Source organism: Canis lupus, chromosome 7 (assembly GCF_048164855.1).
Source record: "Canis lupus baileyi chromosome 7, mCanLup2.hap1, whole genome shotgun sequence".
NCBI lineage: Eukaryota > Metazoa > Chordata > Mammalia > Carnivora > Canidae > Canis > Canis lupus.
In genome coordinates, this window is record NC_132844.1 from 9,733,741 (window position 1) to 9,752,996 (window position 19,256).

General features: G+C 40.7%; 1 protein-coding gene across 1 annotated transcript in view; it reads left to right on the forward strand.

Moving 5' to 3' along the window:
• The window catches only part of PREP (prolyl endopeptidase), a 117,600-nt gene that overhangs the window by 22,358 nt on the left and 75,986 nt on the right, over nt 1-19,256 (forward strand). The window contains exons 3-6 of the mRNA XM_072831926.1: nt 1,257-1,390; nt 2,760-2,890; nt 5,347-5,556; nt 9,403-9,524. Coding sequence (XP_072688027.1) covers nt 1,257-1,390; nt 2,760-2,890; nt 5,347-5,556; nt 9,403-9,524 — 597 coding nt within the window. The remainder of the gene's footprint in view (nt 1-1,256; nt 1,391-2,759; nt 2,891-5,346; nt 5,557-9,402; nt 9,525-19,256) is intronic.

Consider the following 19,256-nt stretch of genomic DNA (forward strand, 5'->3'; position numbering starts at 1 on the left):
TGTCATAGGAAAGCAGGCCAGGGTGAAGTTTGCCAATCCCTAGCGATAGGCAGTTGGAAGTATATTTCTTTGGGACTCAAAACATTTTATTTTCTGTTCGGGTGAAATAAGAAATATGACCCATTGCAATTTTATTTTTCTTGAATTGATCCTCTTGCGAAAAATGTTGTTCATCATTTTAGTCATGCTTTCCATTCCTTCTCTCTTGTTTTCAAGCACATTTTGAATTTTAATGAATTTTAGAACAGCTTTCTCTCAACACAGAATCGTGGTTCTCCAGAGCACAGTTGGTGGTTGTGTAGGAGATCCCATTCGAAGACAGTTTTGAGTTAGAATGGGCCCTGAGGCCTTAATGATCCATCCACAACTAGAGTCTGATAATAACACATTTTTGGCTGCCATTCAAAATCTATTATGTTCTTAATTTTCTTGAAATTTTCTTCTGAGGACTTAATTGTTTGTAGACATTGGGTTAAGCCTTCAATTGAATTTAGAGCTGATGTATTTATTCTTGTTTGATTTCTTACTAGTCGCCAGACATGAATTATTCTGAGTCTAAGCTTTTCTAGTACCGGGAACTTAATAACTGCTTAGTTACAAATAGGGCATGCTTGGATACAGCTGATCTGTTGTAAAACCTGCCCCGCGCCCTGCCTTTGCCACCAGGGTCCCCTGACTTCCTGCAAACCGTCCCCTGCCCTTCTTGAAAACCATAGTTGTAGATATTCTTATTTAATGCCACCCATTCTCCAATCCTTAAAAAATATTCTTGTTTCAAATGTTAAAAAGGATCTCTGAAGTTGACAGATCGTGGGTTTTAGCAAGATGGTGGGGCCAAAACAAAATTGCGAAAATCGTGCCAAGGTATTTATTCCTTTAACTCTGATGGTTTGGGGGATCCGAGGCTGCTGACTACGAAGAATGGAACCCTGGGTGATCTTAACACAGTAGAGTGTGCTTGTTAAGAGGATAGATTCAGGAGCCAGCTCTCCCACTTCCTCGCTGTATGATGTTGGGCAGCTGTTCATCTACTCCGAGACTCAGTTTCCCCATCTATAACCTGGGGCTAATAAAAGAACCTTCTCCATAAGGTTATTGTGAGTTCTAGATGAATTAATTGTAGTTAGTGCCATGTAAGGACTAGATATTATTTATTGAGAGAAAAATACGCTTTTACGGATGCCTATCAGTGGATAACATTCCACGTGGAAAATTATATATCTGACTTGCTTTGTCCATTTGAATTTTCTCTCTAGGCTTTCGTTGAGGCCCAGAACAAGATTACTGTGCCATTCCTTGAGCAGTGTCCTCTCAGGGGTTTATACAAAGAGAGAATGACTGAACTCTATGACTACCCCAAGTATAGTTGCCACTTCAAGAAAGGAAAACGGTATGTGAGGTTGCTTTTATTTAATTTTCGTTTTACTTTTCTAATTGGATGCTTTCTTAAATCTTGAAATACAAAGTCCTAATAACTTAGTTTATGAACTTAATCCATTAAGAAATCAATTCATTTCTGTGCTTGAGTATGGGAACAATGTTTTTTGGTCCATTGGCCATATTCTCAAAATAACGATTAAGAAAGTTAGTGGAGGTATTTCCTAGCAAAACAAATCTAGATTGTAGGAAATTATTGTTATCTTATGGCTAGTAATTGGTGAGCTAGGATGATTTGTAGACAGCAGTGGAGATTTGTTTGCCTCTAAAATACTCTTTGGCTTAAACTACTAGAAAAGCTTTTATTATATGGATTTCTTTCATCTAAGAATGAAAGTGGGCCAAGAGATGGCACCCATTAATTCACTTCTCTTGTTCTTCTCCCTTTCACACTGATATAAACATAGTCTCTCGTTCCAGTTTTTTTTTTTTTTAAGTCTCTGTGGAATCATCAACACAAATTTACTTGAGAATTTCTTAGATGCCCTCCTCCTTGTCTCTCTTTCACACTCACACATATCAGTGAAGTATGATCTATATGCCTACCCCTTCCTGCTGCTTGTTTTTGTAAATAAAATCGAAATGGCACACAGAACGTGTCCATTCATTTATAGATTATCTTAGCTGCTTTTGTACAACTATAGAATTGACAAGTAGCAACAGAGAATATTTGTTGTCTGGCCCAATGCAGAAGAGACTTGCTGACCCCGGCCCTAGCAGCCTGTCCAGGGAAGGATCCATCATTTTATTTTAGAAAATCTGTTTTTTTTTTTCCTCCATTGAAAAAAGTTACTGTTTTTTTTGATTATCAGTTTTTTTTTTTTTTTTTAAAGATTTTATTTATTTATTCATAGAGACACAGCTAGAGAGAGAGACAGAAACACAGGCAGAGGGAGAAGCAGGCTCCATGCAGGGAGCCCGATGTGGGACTCGATCCCAGGGTCTCCAGGATCACACCCTGGGCTGCAGGCAGCGCTAAACCGCTGCGCCACTGGGGCTGCCCGATTATCAGTTTTAGTTCTAGCAAATGATGCAGTCTTTATTTGTCCCTGGTTAGCTAATATGCAGGATTACAGTAAATTATTTCAACACTTAAAGCAATTCAGATACCAAACTCTAGTTACAGGAAGCTGGTGGGACCTTCTACCCTAGTCCCCATGTCTCTGGCATGGCCCGTTTTCTTTTTCTTTTTTTTTTTTTTTTTCCGTTTTCAATTAGACATCTATGTTTTGTTTTTCTTTTTCTTTTTGCTTATGTGTATTTGATTGTACCCCACAAATGGAAAAGCCCACAGCTAAATAAAGACCATCTCTGTCCCCCAGGTATTTCTATTTTTACAATACAGGTTTGCAGAACCAACGAGTATTATATGTACAGGATTCCTTAGATGGTGAAGCCAGAGTGTTCCTCGACCCCAACCTACTCTCAGATGATGGTACGGTGGCGCTCCGAGGTGAGTGCTACACAGCTAAGCCCACAGGAGTCCCAGGGCCCTCACTCATGGCTCTAACTTTGGTGCAGTCACTTCACCTCTAAAACACCAGACAGGATGGACCATATTGTAGAACAGATGCACATCCAATATCAGGAAATCTAATTTTTGCACAGTATCTTTAGAATACATGAGTAGCCACATGTTCTGGTGGCCTGAAGCGGAACTGGAGAATAATTCACACTGGACCCAAATTAGCTTCTAGGGCTTCTGAGATATTTAAGTATCATCATCATTGCTTCTAACATCCCTGAGACCTGTCTGTGTTTAAGGAAAAAAAATCTTATATAAGTAATTTAAGCTCTATGAAGAATGAAGGATGTCCCAGCTATGAATATAGGACAGGAAAGAATATTTATGAGATCCCTTTCCTTGGTGAAAAGGAAGTGATCAGAGTTTTAAAATTTAGTTGTCAGTATTGTAGAATTTGAAGTAGAAAACCACAGTCTTGAAGAAATTAGTCAACTTGATACCTTGTTCCCTGAAGATGCAAGTTTAAAACCCAAATTGGTAAGTTTTGCCTATAGATGCTCTGTGTCTTCTAAATAACTCCACCCCAAGGTAACCTTCTTCACAGGCCATAAAGATTACCCTAGGTTTGTGCCTTAAGCTCTAGTTCTAGGGAAGGATGTTGGCTATTCTCTGGTTCTATGTTTTAATAATTGTGTACTCTGAGAATCATCTCTTGTTAGGATCCTAGATTTTAGTGGAGTTGGCTCAGCATCCCCCCGTAGCATCTTCTCTTTTATAGAGAAAGCACAATGAAGGCTCAGCCCTGTGGAGCTGAGCGATTAGAACACTCTAGTCCTGTAATCGAGTAGGTGGGAGTGAAAGGGCCCTGTTCCCACAGCACTGTGTGAAGACCCTTTTATAAAGCCACTCAGTCATTTAATGGTTCCTCCTCTCTCCTTCTCAAGTAGGCTGTGTGTATAAATAATGATCCTTTATGTAATTAGTGTTGAAAGTAATCAATATTGAAAATACGATGCCAGCCAGCTAACTAAGAACATTCTTCTATGAATTTGAGCTTGCGGTTGTAAGCAAATGTAATACACTGGTTCTGTGCAGTAATATACCCTGTGCAGGCTGTCATTTAATTTTAACAAAGGTCTATCTTGTAACTTATCCAGAAGAACTTCATTACAAGAGGGTCTCTGAAAATCCATTTCAGGACCTTTTAAAGGAATGCCTGCCATGTACAGGTCCTGATAGCTGAAAAGGAAAATTAGACATGGGACCTGACCTAGTCTTCAAATTTCCTGAAAATGGTATTATAGGGGAGTTACCATATAAGTGAACATACAGATTCTTTTTTGATACCATATGATTTTTTTATACATTTCAAATGAACGTTTTTATTTAAAATTTTCATGAAATTTTTCTAATTATATATAAATAATTTAGAGTAAGAAGTAATTTTTCCCTATCGCCTTCTAGACTCTTTTCTGTATTTATATATAGGTGAGCCTGAGTACTTAATAGGAATTATAAAGGGTTAATAAGTAGGTCTTGTGAAATCTTAAACTTATTTACCACCAACAGAAATTCCATGTAAAGCAGTAGGAAACCTATGAAAATAGTTGGATTTCTGACAGTAATTTTAAACCCCTAGTAAAGTTTAGCAAACATCATAAGAGGAAATCTCTCGTGTCACTGTCTGGTGCTTTCTATACATAAATATACAGAATTTCTTAACACACATTCCATAGTGATTAGAACATTCTCTCATGGACTTAAAGAATTAGACACGCATAATGGTTCATGGATGGTGTTACTTTTCTTTCTTTTTCGTGGTTCTTTAGAATTATGTTCTGTGTGAGCCCTCATTGCAACCCTCAGGCTTTATTTACCTTGGCTTGTGCTAGTCAGGTGGTGTGGATGTTAATCCTTGAGTGCCAGGAATATGCAGAAAATGAGGTTGTAAAAAGTGATTTCAAATAGTTTGGACTCCATTCCAAAAATTACTTAATGGCTTCCATTTAGTTCTGTTACATGGTATGTGTCATAATCCAGTCATTACTCTACAAGCAGTTTCCTTATTCTTTTCCCCCCCTCCTTCTTTTTAGAGTATAAATAAAATATGCTGAAAGTCTCAGGATGAGCCCTGCTTTTAACTGAACTGCTCATTGAATTGTAGAAATATAAACAATGGAGGCATGTTAGTGGTCATGTAATCTAATACATCATTTTACAGATGAAGAAACTAAGACCTGGAGGGGCTAGGACACTTGTCCATGCTCATGAAGTGAATTCCTTTGAGGCCTGGGCTCAGTCCCCAGGGTTCCTCATTAAGGTTCCCTGCTCCTTCCATGGCACTTATGGCAGAAAACTTTGTCAGACAGCACAGAGGGCAGCAGGCAAGGCCAGGGGTTGTGCCCCCATGTTCACTGTGTGAGAATTTCTCCTGTGTCCCATAGGCTATGCATTCAGTGAAGATGGTGAATATTTTGCCTATGGTCTGAGTGCCAGCGGCTCAGACTGGGTGACGATCAAGTTCATGAAAGTCGATGGTGCCAAAGAGCTTCCAGATGTGCTCGAGAGAGTCAAGTTCAGCTGTATGGCATGGACCCACGATGGGAAGGGGATGTTCTACAACTCATATCCCCAACAGGATGGAAAAAGTGATGGTAAGTTAAGATGTCAGGTGGTGCATCTTTTTCAGGAAATAGAAGTGTGACTTCATATGACTTTAAAAGCTAACCCTACATAGAAGGTTTTTTGGTGTAGAATGTTGTAGTAGTTACAATTACTCAAAGAATGTTGTAGCAGTTACAATTACTGTGTGGCAGATTGCCACAAAACTTAATGTCTTAGAATAATAACTGTATTATTCTTATTTTTTTATTTTATTTATTTTTGTTTGCTTGTGAGTCTGTGGGTTGGCCACACAGTTCTAGATTAGCTGAGTTCTGGCATGTGTCTCTGTTCAGCTGTGGGTCATTTAGCTGATCTTGGCTTGTCTCTCTTCCATGTCAGGGGCTTTGGCTCTGAGCCTTGTGGTTTCTCATCCTCAGGTTGTGTGATGGACAGACTCACATCGAGGCTAAGCAATCCCAACTATGTGCTTCCTGGAAAAGCCATGGAAAACCACCAAGTGCTACAAAGCTTTCTTTTCTATTATGGTGTTATCTTACTTGTTTCTCACTGTCCTGAAAGCTTAATACCTTTTCATAATTTAAAAACAAAACAAAACAAAACAAAAAAAACAGTTCAGTCTCAAGAACATCTTCCAAAATCAACAAGTATGTGTGGATTACTTCCAGAGTGATATCCAGTCAATACTTAGTCTCTCTCTCTCTCTCTCTAAGTTATCTTGTAGAGCATTTTCAGGTTCACAGCAAAATTAAGCAGAAAGTACAGAGATTTCCCATATGACCCCTCCGCCCCCCCCTCCCCCAGAGCCTTCTCTATTTTCAACATTCCTCACCAGAGTAGGTACAAATGGTGAGTCTCCATTGACACATCATAATCACCCAAAGTCCAGAGCTTACATTAGTGCTCACTCTTAGTGTTGTATGTTCCATGGGTTGGGAAAAATGTATAATGATGTGTATCCACCATTGTAGTATCCTACAGAGTAATTTTACCACCCTCATAATCCTCTGTGTTCCACCTGTTTATCTTCCCTCTCTACTAGCCTCTGGCAACCACGAATTTTACTGTCTCCATAGCTTTGCCTTCTCTGGAGTGTCGTATAATTTGAATGATACAGATATGGCCTTTTTAGATTGGCTTCTTTTGCTTAGTAATATGCATTTAAGTTTCCTCCATGTCTTTTCATGGCTTGGTAATTCATTTCACTGAGTAGAATTCCATTATCTGGATATAGCGCAGTTTATTTATCCATTGACCTATTTTTTTTTTTTTTTCAATCCATTCGCCTATTGAAGGGTATCTTGGTAGAGTTCAGGTTTTGGCAGTTAGAAATAAATCCTGCCAGAAACATCTGTGTGCAGGTTTTTGCGTAGACATACATTTTCAGATACTTTGGGTGAATACCAAGGAGTTCAGTGATTGCTGGATTGTATTATAAGAATATGTTTAGTTTTGTAAGAAACTACGAAATGGGAATGCCTAGGTGGCTCAGTCAGTTAAGTGTTTGCCTTTGGCTGAGATCATGGGGTTTTGGGATCAAGCTCCACATCTGGAGCCTGTTTCTCCCTTTCCCTTTGCACCTCCCCTTGCTTGTGCTCACTCTCACAAATTAATTAATTTTAAGAAAGGGAAGGAAGGAAGGAAGGAAGGAAGGAAGGAAGGAAGGAAGGAAGGAAGGAAGGAAGGAAGGAAGGAAGGAAAAAAGGAAGGAAAAAAGGAAGGAAAAAAGGAAGGAAAAAAGGAAGGAAAAAAGGAAGGAAAAAAGGAAGGAAAAAAAGGGGAAAGGAAAGGGGAACCACTACATTGTCTTCCACAGTGGCGGTAGTAGTTTGCATTCCCATCAGCAATGAGTGAGAAATTTCTTTTGTTCCACATTCTCCCCAGCTTTGGTATTACTATTCTGGATTTTGTCCACTCTAATAGATGTGTAGTGACATTATTGTTTTAATTTGCATTTCCCTGCTGACATTCGATGTGGACCATCTTTTCCTGTGCTTCTTTGCCATCTGCCTATCTTCTTTAGTGAGGTTTCTGTTAGGGTCTTTGACCCTTTTTTTTTTTTTTTTTAATAGGGTTGTTTTCTTATTTTTGAATTTCAAGAATTCTTTGTAAATTTTGGGTAACAGTGCATTATCAGATAGATCTTCTGCAGATATTTTCTCCCGGCCTGTGACAACTTGTCCTATTCTCTTGACAGTGCCTTTCACAGAACAAATTTTTTATTTTAATGAAGTCTAGCTTATCAGTTCATTCTTTCCTGGATCATACATTTGACATTGTATCTAAGAAGTTGCCAAACCCAAGGTCATTCTGATTTTCTCATATGTTAACTTTTAGAGTTTTATAGTTTTGCATTTATGTTTAGGTTTGTGATCCATTTGGAGGTATTTTTTTGCAGAGTATAAGGCCTGTTAGACATTTTTTTGCACGTGGATGTCCAGTTGTTCCAACGCCATTTGTTGAAAAGGCCGTCTTTGCTCATTGTATTGGCTTTGTTCCTTTTTTTTTTTTTTTTTTTAAGATTTTATTTATTTATTCATGAGAGACACAGAGAGAGGCAGAGACACAGGCAGAGAGAGAAGCAGGCTCCACGCAGGGAGCCTGACATGGGACTCGATCCCGGGTCTCCAGGATCACAACCTGAGCTGAAGGCGGCGCTAAACCGCTGAGCCTCCCGGGCTGCCCTGCCCCTTTGTTAAAGACCAGTTGACTGTATTTACATAGGTCTATTTCTGGGCTCTCTACCCTGCTCCATTGCTTTACTGTCTGTTCTTTTGCCAGCACCACACTGTTTTGATTACTTACAGTAAATCTCGAATCGGGTAGTAGCACTCCACCAACTTTGTTCTTTTCCTTCAATATTGTGTTGGCCATTCTGGGTTTTTTCCTTCTCCATATAAACTTTAGGATTAGCTCACTAATATCCACAAAATAACTTGTTGGAGTTTTTATTGGAATTAAATTGCATCTGTAGATCAAGTGGGGAAGAATTGACATGACAATATTGAGTATTTCTGTTCATAAACATGGAATATCTCTCCATTTATTTAGTTCTTTTTTGATTTCTTTTATCAGTTTTATAGTTTTTCTCATATAAGTCTTATACATATTTTATTAGATTTGTACCTAAGCATATAATTTTGGGGGCTACTAATGTAAATGGTATTGTGCTTTTTTTTGGTATTGTGCTTTTTAAAAAAGTTTTTATTGAGGTGTAATTGACATAGAACATTATATTAGTTTTAGGTGTACAACCTAATGATTCAATATTTGCATATATTATGAAATAATCACCATATAAGTCTCCATCACATCACCATATATAGTTATAAAATTCTCTTTCTTGTGATAAAGAAGAGATAACATCTCCTCTCTTAGCAACTTTTATTTTTATTTATTTATTTATTTATTTATTTATTTATTTATTTATTTTATTTATGATAGTCACACAGAGAGAGAGAGAGAGAGAGAGGCAGAGGTATAGGCAGAGGGAGAAGCAGGCTCCATGCACCGGGAGCCCGATGTGGGATTCGATCCCGGGTCTCCAGGATCGCGCCCTGGGCCAAAGGCAGGTGCCAAACCGCTGCGCCACCCAGGGATCCCTCTTAGCAACTTTTAAATACGCAATACAGTATCATTAACTATTACTAGCTATGGTCACTGTGCTGTGTATTATATGCTTAATGATACTGTGTTTTTCATTTCAAATGCCATTTATTCATTGCTGATATATAGGAAAGCAGTTTACTTTTGCATATTAACTTTGTATCCTGAGGCCAGGTAATTAACTTTTTAAACATTTCTAGCACTGTACAATATGGGTGGGATAGATTTTTCTTTGCCAACTGTACTTCAGTATATATCTTTAACTCCTTCAGGTACGGAGACATCCACCAATCTCCATCAGAAGCTCTGTTACCATGTATTGGGGACTGATCAATCAGAAGATGTTTTGTGTGCTGAGTTTCCCGATGAGCCTAAGTGGATGGGTGGAGCTGAGGTATGGCACTCCTGTGATACTGTCCCACAAAGACGATGTCACATGAATCATGTACATGAATATCCTTGTTGTGTGATCTTTATGGATGTTATAAATCCTGTGAGTGATAGTCTCTTGTTAAAAATAATGGCATTTAAATTGACTCTTAATAGTGAAGGTGATAAACCTTTTAACTGCAACCTCACATAAAACCTTTAATACTACAAGTAATACATGCTTATGGTAAAAAAAAAAAAAAAAAAGTGAAAGTACAGAATCACATAAAGCAACATTTTGAAATTCAGAATCATACATCTCAAAGATGAGGAGAGCATCCTTCCAAAAATTTTTGTAGAAGTGAGAATGTGGGTAGAGAGAGTATGTGTTTTCCTTTCTTACACAGCTTTCCTCTTTTGTTCACTTGTTTTTGCGTTAAAATTTTAGACATTTTCTTGCCTAATAGATGGTTCACATATTACTTGGGGGTCTTGACCATCACCAAACTGTATTGAAGTCTTTGAAGCTACTTGTTATGGATTTTATTCTGTATCTTGAAAACCAACTGAAAAAACGTAGAGGTACTTGGAGTAAAAATTTAACTCTTGTTAGTTCATTTCTGTGTACTATGAAATATTTTTTAAGGAAAGAGAAGCATTCTGAATGTTTTGATATATGTGGGCTGTTCTTTTTTTTAAAAAAGATTTATTTATTTATGTATGTATTCATTCATTCATTCATTCATTCATTCATTCGTGAGAGACACACAGAGAGGCAGAGACACAGGTAGAGGGAGAAGCAGGATCCATGCAGGGAGCCCGACGTGGGACTCGATCCCCGGATTCTAGGACCATGCCCTGAGCAGACTTAACCGCTGAGCCACCCAGGCACCCCCTGTTGATCCATTTTTAATGGGATGAGAAATCCATTAGAAAGTCTTTAGCTCATGGAGCCACTTACTTAGAACTTTGGTAAAAAAGGAACATTTGATATTTGAACTTCGGCTCACGGATCTCAAGCTTCACTGGTGGGTAGAATAGGAATCCACAGTTTATGTGTGTTGATATACCTCATTCCAGATTGTCCCTATATTTATTTATTGTTTCCCTAGACCAGGGGTTGGCACACCACTGCCTCCCTTCCAGCCACATATTGCCTGCTGCCAGCTTTTACAAATAACATTTTATCAGAAGATAGCCACACCGTTTGTTTCATATTGTCTGTGATTGCTTTCAGACTGCAATAGCAGAGCTGAGTAGTAACCTCAAAGGCCCCATGGTCCACCGAGCTGAAAATATTTATTTTCTGGCCCTTAAGAGAAAAAACTTGCCAGATTTAATGCAGCATGTTAAAAGTGAATTTATAGGACCTATACTACCTGAAACTGTCCTTTTTTCATGCATGTTCCTTCTCACTGAAGTGCCCTTCCCCCATGAACTTTCTTTGTGGAGTTCCTATTGCCTACCTATTTGTTTTTAATGGCGTTTCTGACTATTTGTGGATTGTTTTTACTGTTTTCTTCTGAGTTCAGCTTCTCCTCCTACCTGAGTTTTCTGGTTACTACAGATAATAGTTGTTGGTTTATAAAATAATGTACATTTTAACTGTCAACTGAGTGAAACAGAGAGGTAAATATGCTACCAAACAATGTTTTAATGTTAGATCATGTGTGTCTCTCTTTTACTTCATTTGGGGGGGAAGGTATTGATGGGAGAAACCTAAAATAATATATTTTAATCAATTTTATGTCCTCTGGAGTCTTCATAAAAACAAAGACCTACTTTCCTAGAGAAATTTTATGCTTCAAAGCTAATAATTTCATTACAGCAGACCTATTTTAACTAAGGTGAATGTGTGATAATGATATGATATGATATGATATGATATGTGATATGATATGATATGATCATGTGACTACTGAAATAAATGCCAAAATATTTATATAATTTAGCATATTGGTGTAAGAGGAAATAATCTTTGTAGTAGAATAGGCATGCAACTCAAGTTGCATGGATCTCTCTTAGCATTTGGTTGAAGGAGTTAGATTTTTTTTTTACTTTTAAATTGTGGTGAAATATACATGACAATTTTCTGGTTTAATCATTTTTAAGTATAGAGTTAAGTGGCATTAAGTACATTCACATTATTGTGCAACCACCACCAGTATACATCTCTAAAACTTTTTTCATCTTGCAAAACTGAAACTATACCCTTTAAGCAATAACTCCCCATGTCCCCTGTTCTCCCCATTCCCTAGCAGCCATCATTCTATTTTCTGTCTCTCTGTTGGACTATTCTAGATGCATTGTATAAATGTCATCATATAGTATTTATCCTTTTGTGACTGGCTTTTTGACTTACATAAAGTCCTCGGGTCCATCCATGTTGTAATGTGTATCAGAATTTTCTTTCTTTTTTATAGTTGAATAATATTCCATTATGGGTATATGCCACATTTTATTCATCTGTTGATGGACACTTGGGTGTTTTCATAGCATTATTGTGAGTAGCCAGTTTCTTAAAATGCGGTGAGGGGCACCTGGGTGGCTCAGTCAGTTAAGCATCCAGTTCTTATTTTGGCTCAGATCATGAGCTCAGGGTCTTGAGATCAAGCCCCAGGTTGGGCTCCAAGCTGGGCATGGAGTCTGATTGAGATTCTCTCTCTCCCTCTGCCCCTTGTCTCTCCTACTCACATGTTCTCCCTCCCTCGCTTGCTTGTTCAAAAATAAAAATAAATAAATAAATAAAAATATAGTGGAGATATATATGCATTTAGTATCTATACATTCAACTCTACTAGGAGAGTGAGAAGAAAAGTAGACTTAAATAGTTGAAGTGATCCTTCTACCCTTCTCTAAAAGATATTCACTCTATGTGAATTGTCTAATATAATCTTTATCAAAGCCTCGAGAAGGAGGTCATTATTCCATCATATGGACAAAGCCAGAGAGATTAACTTGCAAGTCCATGGCTGGGACTGCCTGCTGAGTGCATTAGACTTCACAGCCTGTTGTGTCTTCCTAACTGCACTCCCTTGACCTCTCTGATCAAAAGGAAAGAAGTCTTGCAGAAACCGAAGCAATGACTGTTGAAGGGATGGGCAGTAAATGAAGGGATGCATCTGTACTGCACCGGAGAAATAAAGTTGTTAAAAAACTAAAGGGACCTATATGGTGAGTCCTAAGGAACTTTATGTTGGATTGAAGCCTTACTAGGGAATTATTCAGAGGAAGTCTATAAGAAAACCAGCAGGCTTAATAAACACAAACTGGGTGAGTTTTCCCTGAAGCCGTAGTCCAGCTGCTTGAGTGGTCTTGTTACAACAGGTGACACCCCACCAGGTGCCAGGGTTGGTTGCTTCAGAGCCATGCATTGATGCATGTGCTGCGTTGTTCTTTTACTTTTTCAAGTAGTTGCTTTGGGGATCATCATTTTAAACCTAGTATTTTGTCAATACCTTCAACACTTTAACAGGGTGTGAATGGAGAGCTAGTGCTATAGTGATGGTGCACTGTAACAGAAATTCAGAGATTTTATCCTAGTCCTGTCTGCACAGCCTTGGGTGCATCACTTCTCTCTAAACCTCCCTCCTTCGTTTCCTCCGGGAGACGACTCTGAGAGTCTATGGATAGAGGATTTAGCACAACATCTCATTGACCCTGACACAGGCTTCCTGAGTGACAAGGTAGCTGCTGGATATGAGAGCAGCTTGGGCTTTGTGGGTGTGGTTGGAGGGGCCTTGGAGTGTGTGCAGGTGCGTGGATTTCTCCAATGAGCTGCCATAGTCCTCTGGCTGCTGCGGTCCAGGTTCACTGAGGACCTCCCTCTGTATCCTAGATACTGTCTCCTTATGGCTCCTCTTCCTTCACAGACGCCTTCTCTGCCTTCCCGCACGGACAGGTCTTTCTTGCCTTGAGCAGTCCATAACGTACAACCAGGAAGCAGCTTTAGTTTTTCCCTCTTTGCCTGTGATGGCATCTCTCTCTCCAGGACGACTGACTTCCATCCAGCAGAACCCACAGCTTTCTGGATGCTTTCAGGTATTAGAACTGTTACGAAAGATCCACCTCAGTCCAAAGCAAAGTCTCAGTCTCTCTAGTTAACGTGCTGCTTCCCTCTCCCCAGCTCAGATTTGGTGAGCACATGGAGGACTAGCAGGGTAATAGGGACCTCTCAGCCCCCTGCTTGGTGGTTTATCTTTTTTTTTTCCATATAAAGACTTTATTCAAGATAGCCCCAAACTAGCACAGCACAAATGTCCATTATCAAATGCATGAATGAACTAATTGTGGTACATCCCTACAATAGAGTACTACTCAGCAGTAAAAAGGACCAAACTGTTGATAGACTCAGCAACAGGAATAATTATGCTCAGTGAAAGAAGCCAGAAGAAAGGAGTACCCAGTGTTTGATTCCATTTATAGAACACTCTAGAAAATGCAGACCAGTCTATAATGGCACAAAACAGATCCATGGTTGCTTGGGGAGGGGGGTGAGGAAGAGAAGGGGGGGACATGAAGGGTAGGAGAGAACTCTGGAGGATGATCAGACTGGGACACTGAGATTGACATTTTACAGGTGAGGCTATTCTGAGCAATGACCGCATCTCCAGTTACCTCCCCTTGGTTATCCGAGGATTAGTTTCTCCAGCGGCCACGCAGGGAGGAGGAGTTGAAGGAGGGCAACAGGACTCTTGCTCCTCGGGAGCTGTTTGTCGACGTCTGGTTGCCACAGTCCGCTTACAGTCATGACCAGTGTCTTGGTGCCAGCTTCTAGCCCCTACGTGGCATCCTTTCTCCATTCTGGGAACCTGTCTGCTCTTCTCTGCTGTGGATGATAAAGTCTCTGGCTCACATTGGTGTTGCCTCCCAAGGCTTCTGCTCTCAGCAGGGTTCCCTTGAGATCTGGGCCTCTCTGTAGTTCTCTTCTTCCAACCTTTTTCTGCAGGGACCTTTCAAGATGACTAGAGGGAGGTTCCCTTCCTGGTGTCTCTTGTTCCAAGGGAAGTGACTGACCTCCATGGGTTGCTCCATCCCGGAAGGGTGGGCAGTGGTCACCACTGCTCTCCTCACCTGCCGGCCCATGGCCTCCTGCCCCCAGTCCCTGCAGCTCCCTCATGTCCCTGGGGGTATGAAACCTGTCTAGCATTTGACTTGGACAGTGGTGTCAGTTATTTAACATAGACTATAAGGCTTAACTTGGAAAGCTGAATTGTGGGAGAATAGAATTTGTCATGTTTTAGAAGGTTCTACTGGATCAAAAAAAAAAAAAAAAATCTCTGTTTTGAAGTGATTCCCAGAGCTCTGGGGGTGAGGGCACCCAAAACCAAGGAAATCAAAGTATTTTGAAGCACTCTTCCCAGCAGAGGGTGCTCTAGAATGAAGATTCTGAAAATGCATCCAGTACCTTTAGAAAGGATTAAGGAGAAAGTGCCCAGCCTCTTTGTGACTATCCTGACTTCTATACTGAGAACCTAATTCTGTCGTAACTGATTCTTGAAAAAAAGGGTTTCTTTTTTTTTTACAACAGTAATCCTAATCTTAATATTTATCACGTATCTCTAGCCATTATATGTCACTTGTGAGCCCTAATCATTCAAGTGTATGTATTTGGATAGACATTTATGTATTATATATATACACATATAAACATGTAAAATCACTGCCTGATGACTCCGTGGGCACACAGGGAATGTTAGTTTCCTTACCCCCGCCCCCCTTCCTCTGCCGTTCATGCCCATGAAGACCCCTGAGGCCTGGTCTTTGCCTTACGCAACATAGACGATGACGTCCAGGTGTCCCTCAGGGAATTCTGCGTCACCATCACCTCTCACTCACTGGATGGCTTTGGCTTGGAGCAGAAATTGTTCAGCAGCCCTCTTCCCGGTCAGCACACGTCATGCACCTGCTCCCCGGGTGCCCGGGAAGCCGTCGCTGTGGGTGCAGCACGGTGCTAGGGCCGGGCGATACTCGGGAGCAAGACAGGCATGCTCTGGGCCTTGGGAAGGTGTTCTCATTGCAGTAGACCATTCTATTTATAAACACTTTAAAATATTGCTGAAGGGCTTAGGGGCTCATAACACAATTTCCACCACGTTCCATTCGTGGGTCATTTTAAAGACAAGATGCGTTGTCCTCTTGACCTTAGCTTTGGGAATGGAGCCAGAGGCTGCCAGCGTGTGTTAGTGGAGAGCCTTGCACTTGCTGATTCCCCACGTTCATCACGGGAGTGGCCGAGTGGTTGTCTTTCCAGCAGCTCTGGGTGGATTCCCATCCAGACTGTGCGTGTCCATGGCTCATCACCCATGTCCTGTCTTTCATCAGCACCTTAGGGCATCACAGTGTCCATCATGCTGATTAGCACGCAGGAAAATTCAGCAGGATGGTGGGGAAGGAGAGTCAGGAAGCCACACAAAAGACCCATGTGAGTAAAGCTAGAAAGCAGTGCTGCTCTGTACACGTGAAATAGCTCCTGACAGGAGAGAATTGGGTTTTGTGGTCATAGGGTTGGATTTGCTGGTCAGTCACGTCTCACCTATCCCCTCTTGGTCAGTAGGAGAAAAGAAAACAGGCAGTAGATTCTTGAACAGCCAAACTGCGCTGCCAGAGAAACAACCAGGTAGATTGGAAACAGTGGCGGCTGTCTCATGTCAAGACCTAACGCTACTTGCTTGCCTTTGAAGGTGTTCTTTTTTCCCCCTAAAATTTTTGTCTGTTTCTCTATATGAGAACGCATCATATAGTATTTGGGTTGATTTCTGTTTTCCTCCAATGCTGTAGGACCACACTCTATTGGGAAAGCTGCATGATCTGATCTAATGACCACCTGTTGGAGATGTTTATGTTGACAAACATCACATGAGCGTATGACTACCCCTGCACTTCTGTACCACGCTACTCCTATTTTTATACAGATCCATAATGAGTCCTGTAAGTGAAAAGCCATCACTGTAGATGATTAGTTCGACCTTTAAAAGTTTTCCTGGATTAAGTTTTGCAAACATATGTTAATATTAAAGAGACGATGCTACGATTCACTACTATTATGAAAGGAATCCAAAAGAGACTAAAGAGAAATAAGATTGGTAAAGTTTCCCGCTCTGAGAGGAACATGATTAACTCCCAAAGCTATTAAAATCCGTTTTCACTCCTTTTGTTAATTTTCAGACAATTTTAAGTCTCACTGCTTTTTAGGATACTTTCTTTTGTATCCGCAATTCTTTTATCATGCCATGTAAAAGGGGCCACTTTCCTCAATTTGAAAAAGTGCATGTAGATTCAAATTATGAAAAAAAGAAAAACTTTCTTCACTTCTTGTTAAATTCTTTTTTTTTTTCTTTCTTGTTAAATTCTAAGTGGAAATTATTATATGTACCAATGAAATTTCATGTCTGTGGAGATTTGGTTATTAACATGAGACCACATGACTGGAGCTCAACAGCTCTCACATAAAATAGCTTAGGAGTTGTTCTTTGAAAATGATAATGTGTTTGGGGTACCTGGGTGGCTCAGTCAGTTAAGTGTCTGCCTTTAGCTCAGGTTATGATCCTAGGGTCCTGGGATCCAGCCCTGTGTCAGGCTCCCTGCTCAGTGGGATCCTGCTTCTCCACTCCATCCCCCACCCTCTCCTGGCTTGTGCGCTCTCTCTCTCTCTCTCTCTCTCAAATAAATAAAATCTTTAAAAAAAAAAAAAAAGAAAAAGAATGTTTGACGACTATGTGCCTTTGTCATTTGAAAAACAACTTTGTAGGTAAATGATTGGGAATTTACAACATTAAGTAATCATCTGTTTATTTTCTCTTAACATGAGATGTGTGAAGAAAAGCTAGTTGATTCAGGTCATTTGAAAAGCCCAGCTGTTCTTTCTTATTGTGTAGTATTGAGACTGAGAAGAGCCAGATTCAATGACTTTAAAACGTTCATAATGCTAGTAAGAGTAGTAAATAATAACCTAAGTTTATTGTTCAAAATAAACTACGAAGATCCCATTCTCCAGAGAAACTATTATCATCAGATTAGTTCTATTTCACCCCATTTCTGCAAATTCATTTATTTTTTTTTTAAGATTTTATTTATTTATTCATGAGACACACACACAGGCAGACCTAGGCAGAGGGAGAAGCAGGCTCCCTCGCAGGGCCCGGTATGAGACTCGATCCCAGGACCCCAGGATTATGACCTGAGCCAGATGCAGATGCTCAACCACTGAGCTACCCAGGTGCTCTGTAAATTCATTAAAAAAAAAAAAAAAAAAAAAAGGGGGCCTCGAATGGATGGTAAAGCTGAAGACATCTTGTAAATATGGACCAGCCTGATCCAGACTCTGGTCTGCATGGATCACTGCTACACCTACATGAGGCATTTGCTGAATGAAAACATTTGATAAAAACATATTATTTGGACCTAGATTCCCCTGAGGTGTATCCGGTAGCTTTAAACTCTCTGGTGTTAGAGCTCCTGGGTTTGTAGAGGTTGTTGTCCTGAATGCGCTAAGTCACATGAGTTTTGTGTTCGTTGGAGCAGCATATGTGAACCTAACAGAATGAAGTATAAAATACATAGTCCATCTCTTAGTTTGAATGATGTCTGTCGAGGGTCTCCTTGGTAAGTATTACTATCTCTTAAGGCCGCCAATACACAATTAAAATGTCTTAGTGAATCACTGTGGCTCCTTCAATGAAAGTAGAAAGTCTGAGAACCCCATACCTTGTGCCCTTTTGGTCAAGTGTCCGTGAGTATGGCAGCTGTTACTGGGTCCTGTCTTCAGAAACAGAAGCCAGCACTTACCCAAGATTTTCTTCAGCAGCACAAAATATGCCAACCTGAGAAACCACATAAGTTAGAGGGAGCGCTTCTTTCCACATTCCTCTGACCTCCTTTTGGGGAACCTTTCCTCAGCCAGGGCTTCTCAGTGGCTCCATAGGTATGAGGGAGGCTGGGAATTCTCAATTCACAGTCCTGAGCCACATTTCTAAGTAAGCACCTTAGCAGCAGTCAGGGTGATAGCTGGTTGCGCATCTGCTGCCTCTTGTTTCAGTGCCAGGCTGGTGAACCAGGAGAAGTGAGTTATTCGTTGGGCCTGCCCAGGAGACCGTGAGGAAGCATAGGAGTTGGGGGCTGTGCTAGGTTACACACTGCGTGTGTACAGGGTGTTGTGATGCTTTGCATGCTGTCACAGGTCGGGCTCCTTGGGAAGCAGACCTGGAAGTTGAGTGGCAGTGCTTTTGAACCCTTCGCCCAGGCTGGGGGGTGAGGGCAGAGAGGAAGGAGCTGTGATGGAGTTGGTTTGGCAGCATTTTCCTGACTGATAGACCCTTGCATTAATCAGTCATTGGACAGGGAGGGGGGGGGATTAGGGGGAAACGCAAAAGGATTTGTGACCATGGGAGAGGCAGTTCTCTCCAACCTGAGGACAGGCCTGGAGTTTCTCAGCTGAGCACCCCTGCTCCTGGCCCTCAGCCGACCACAGCGTCCACTGCATGTGCTGCCATCCATTGGCAGGACGTACACTTGAGAACAAATGTACGTGGCTCGAGCATATGTCTGCACAGGTCTGCGAACCAGACAGCTACACCACCGTAGCGATTGCAAGGAGGCAAAATTCAAGCATCGATTTTGAGAGAAATTCTGCTTCCCTTGTAAAGTCCTTTAAGGGCCATCCCTCCCCCAAAGCCTTCTCAGATCTCACCCTTCCTCCACCTCCCCTCCCTGTTAGCTGCCCTTCTCTGCACTCCTGTCATACTTTGAGCTGCTCACT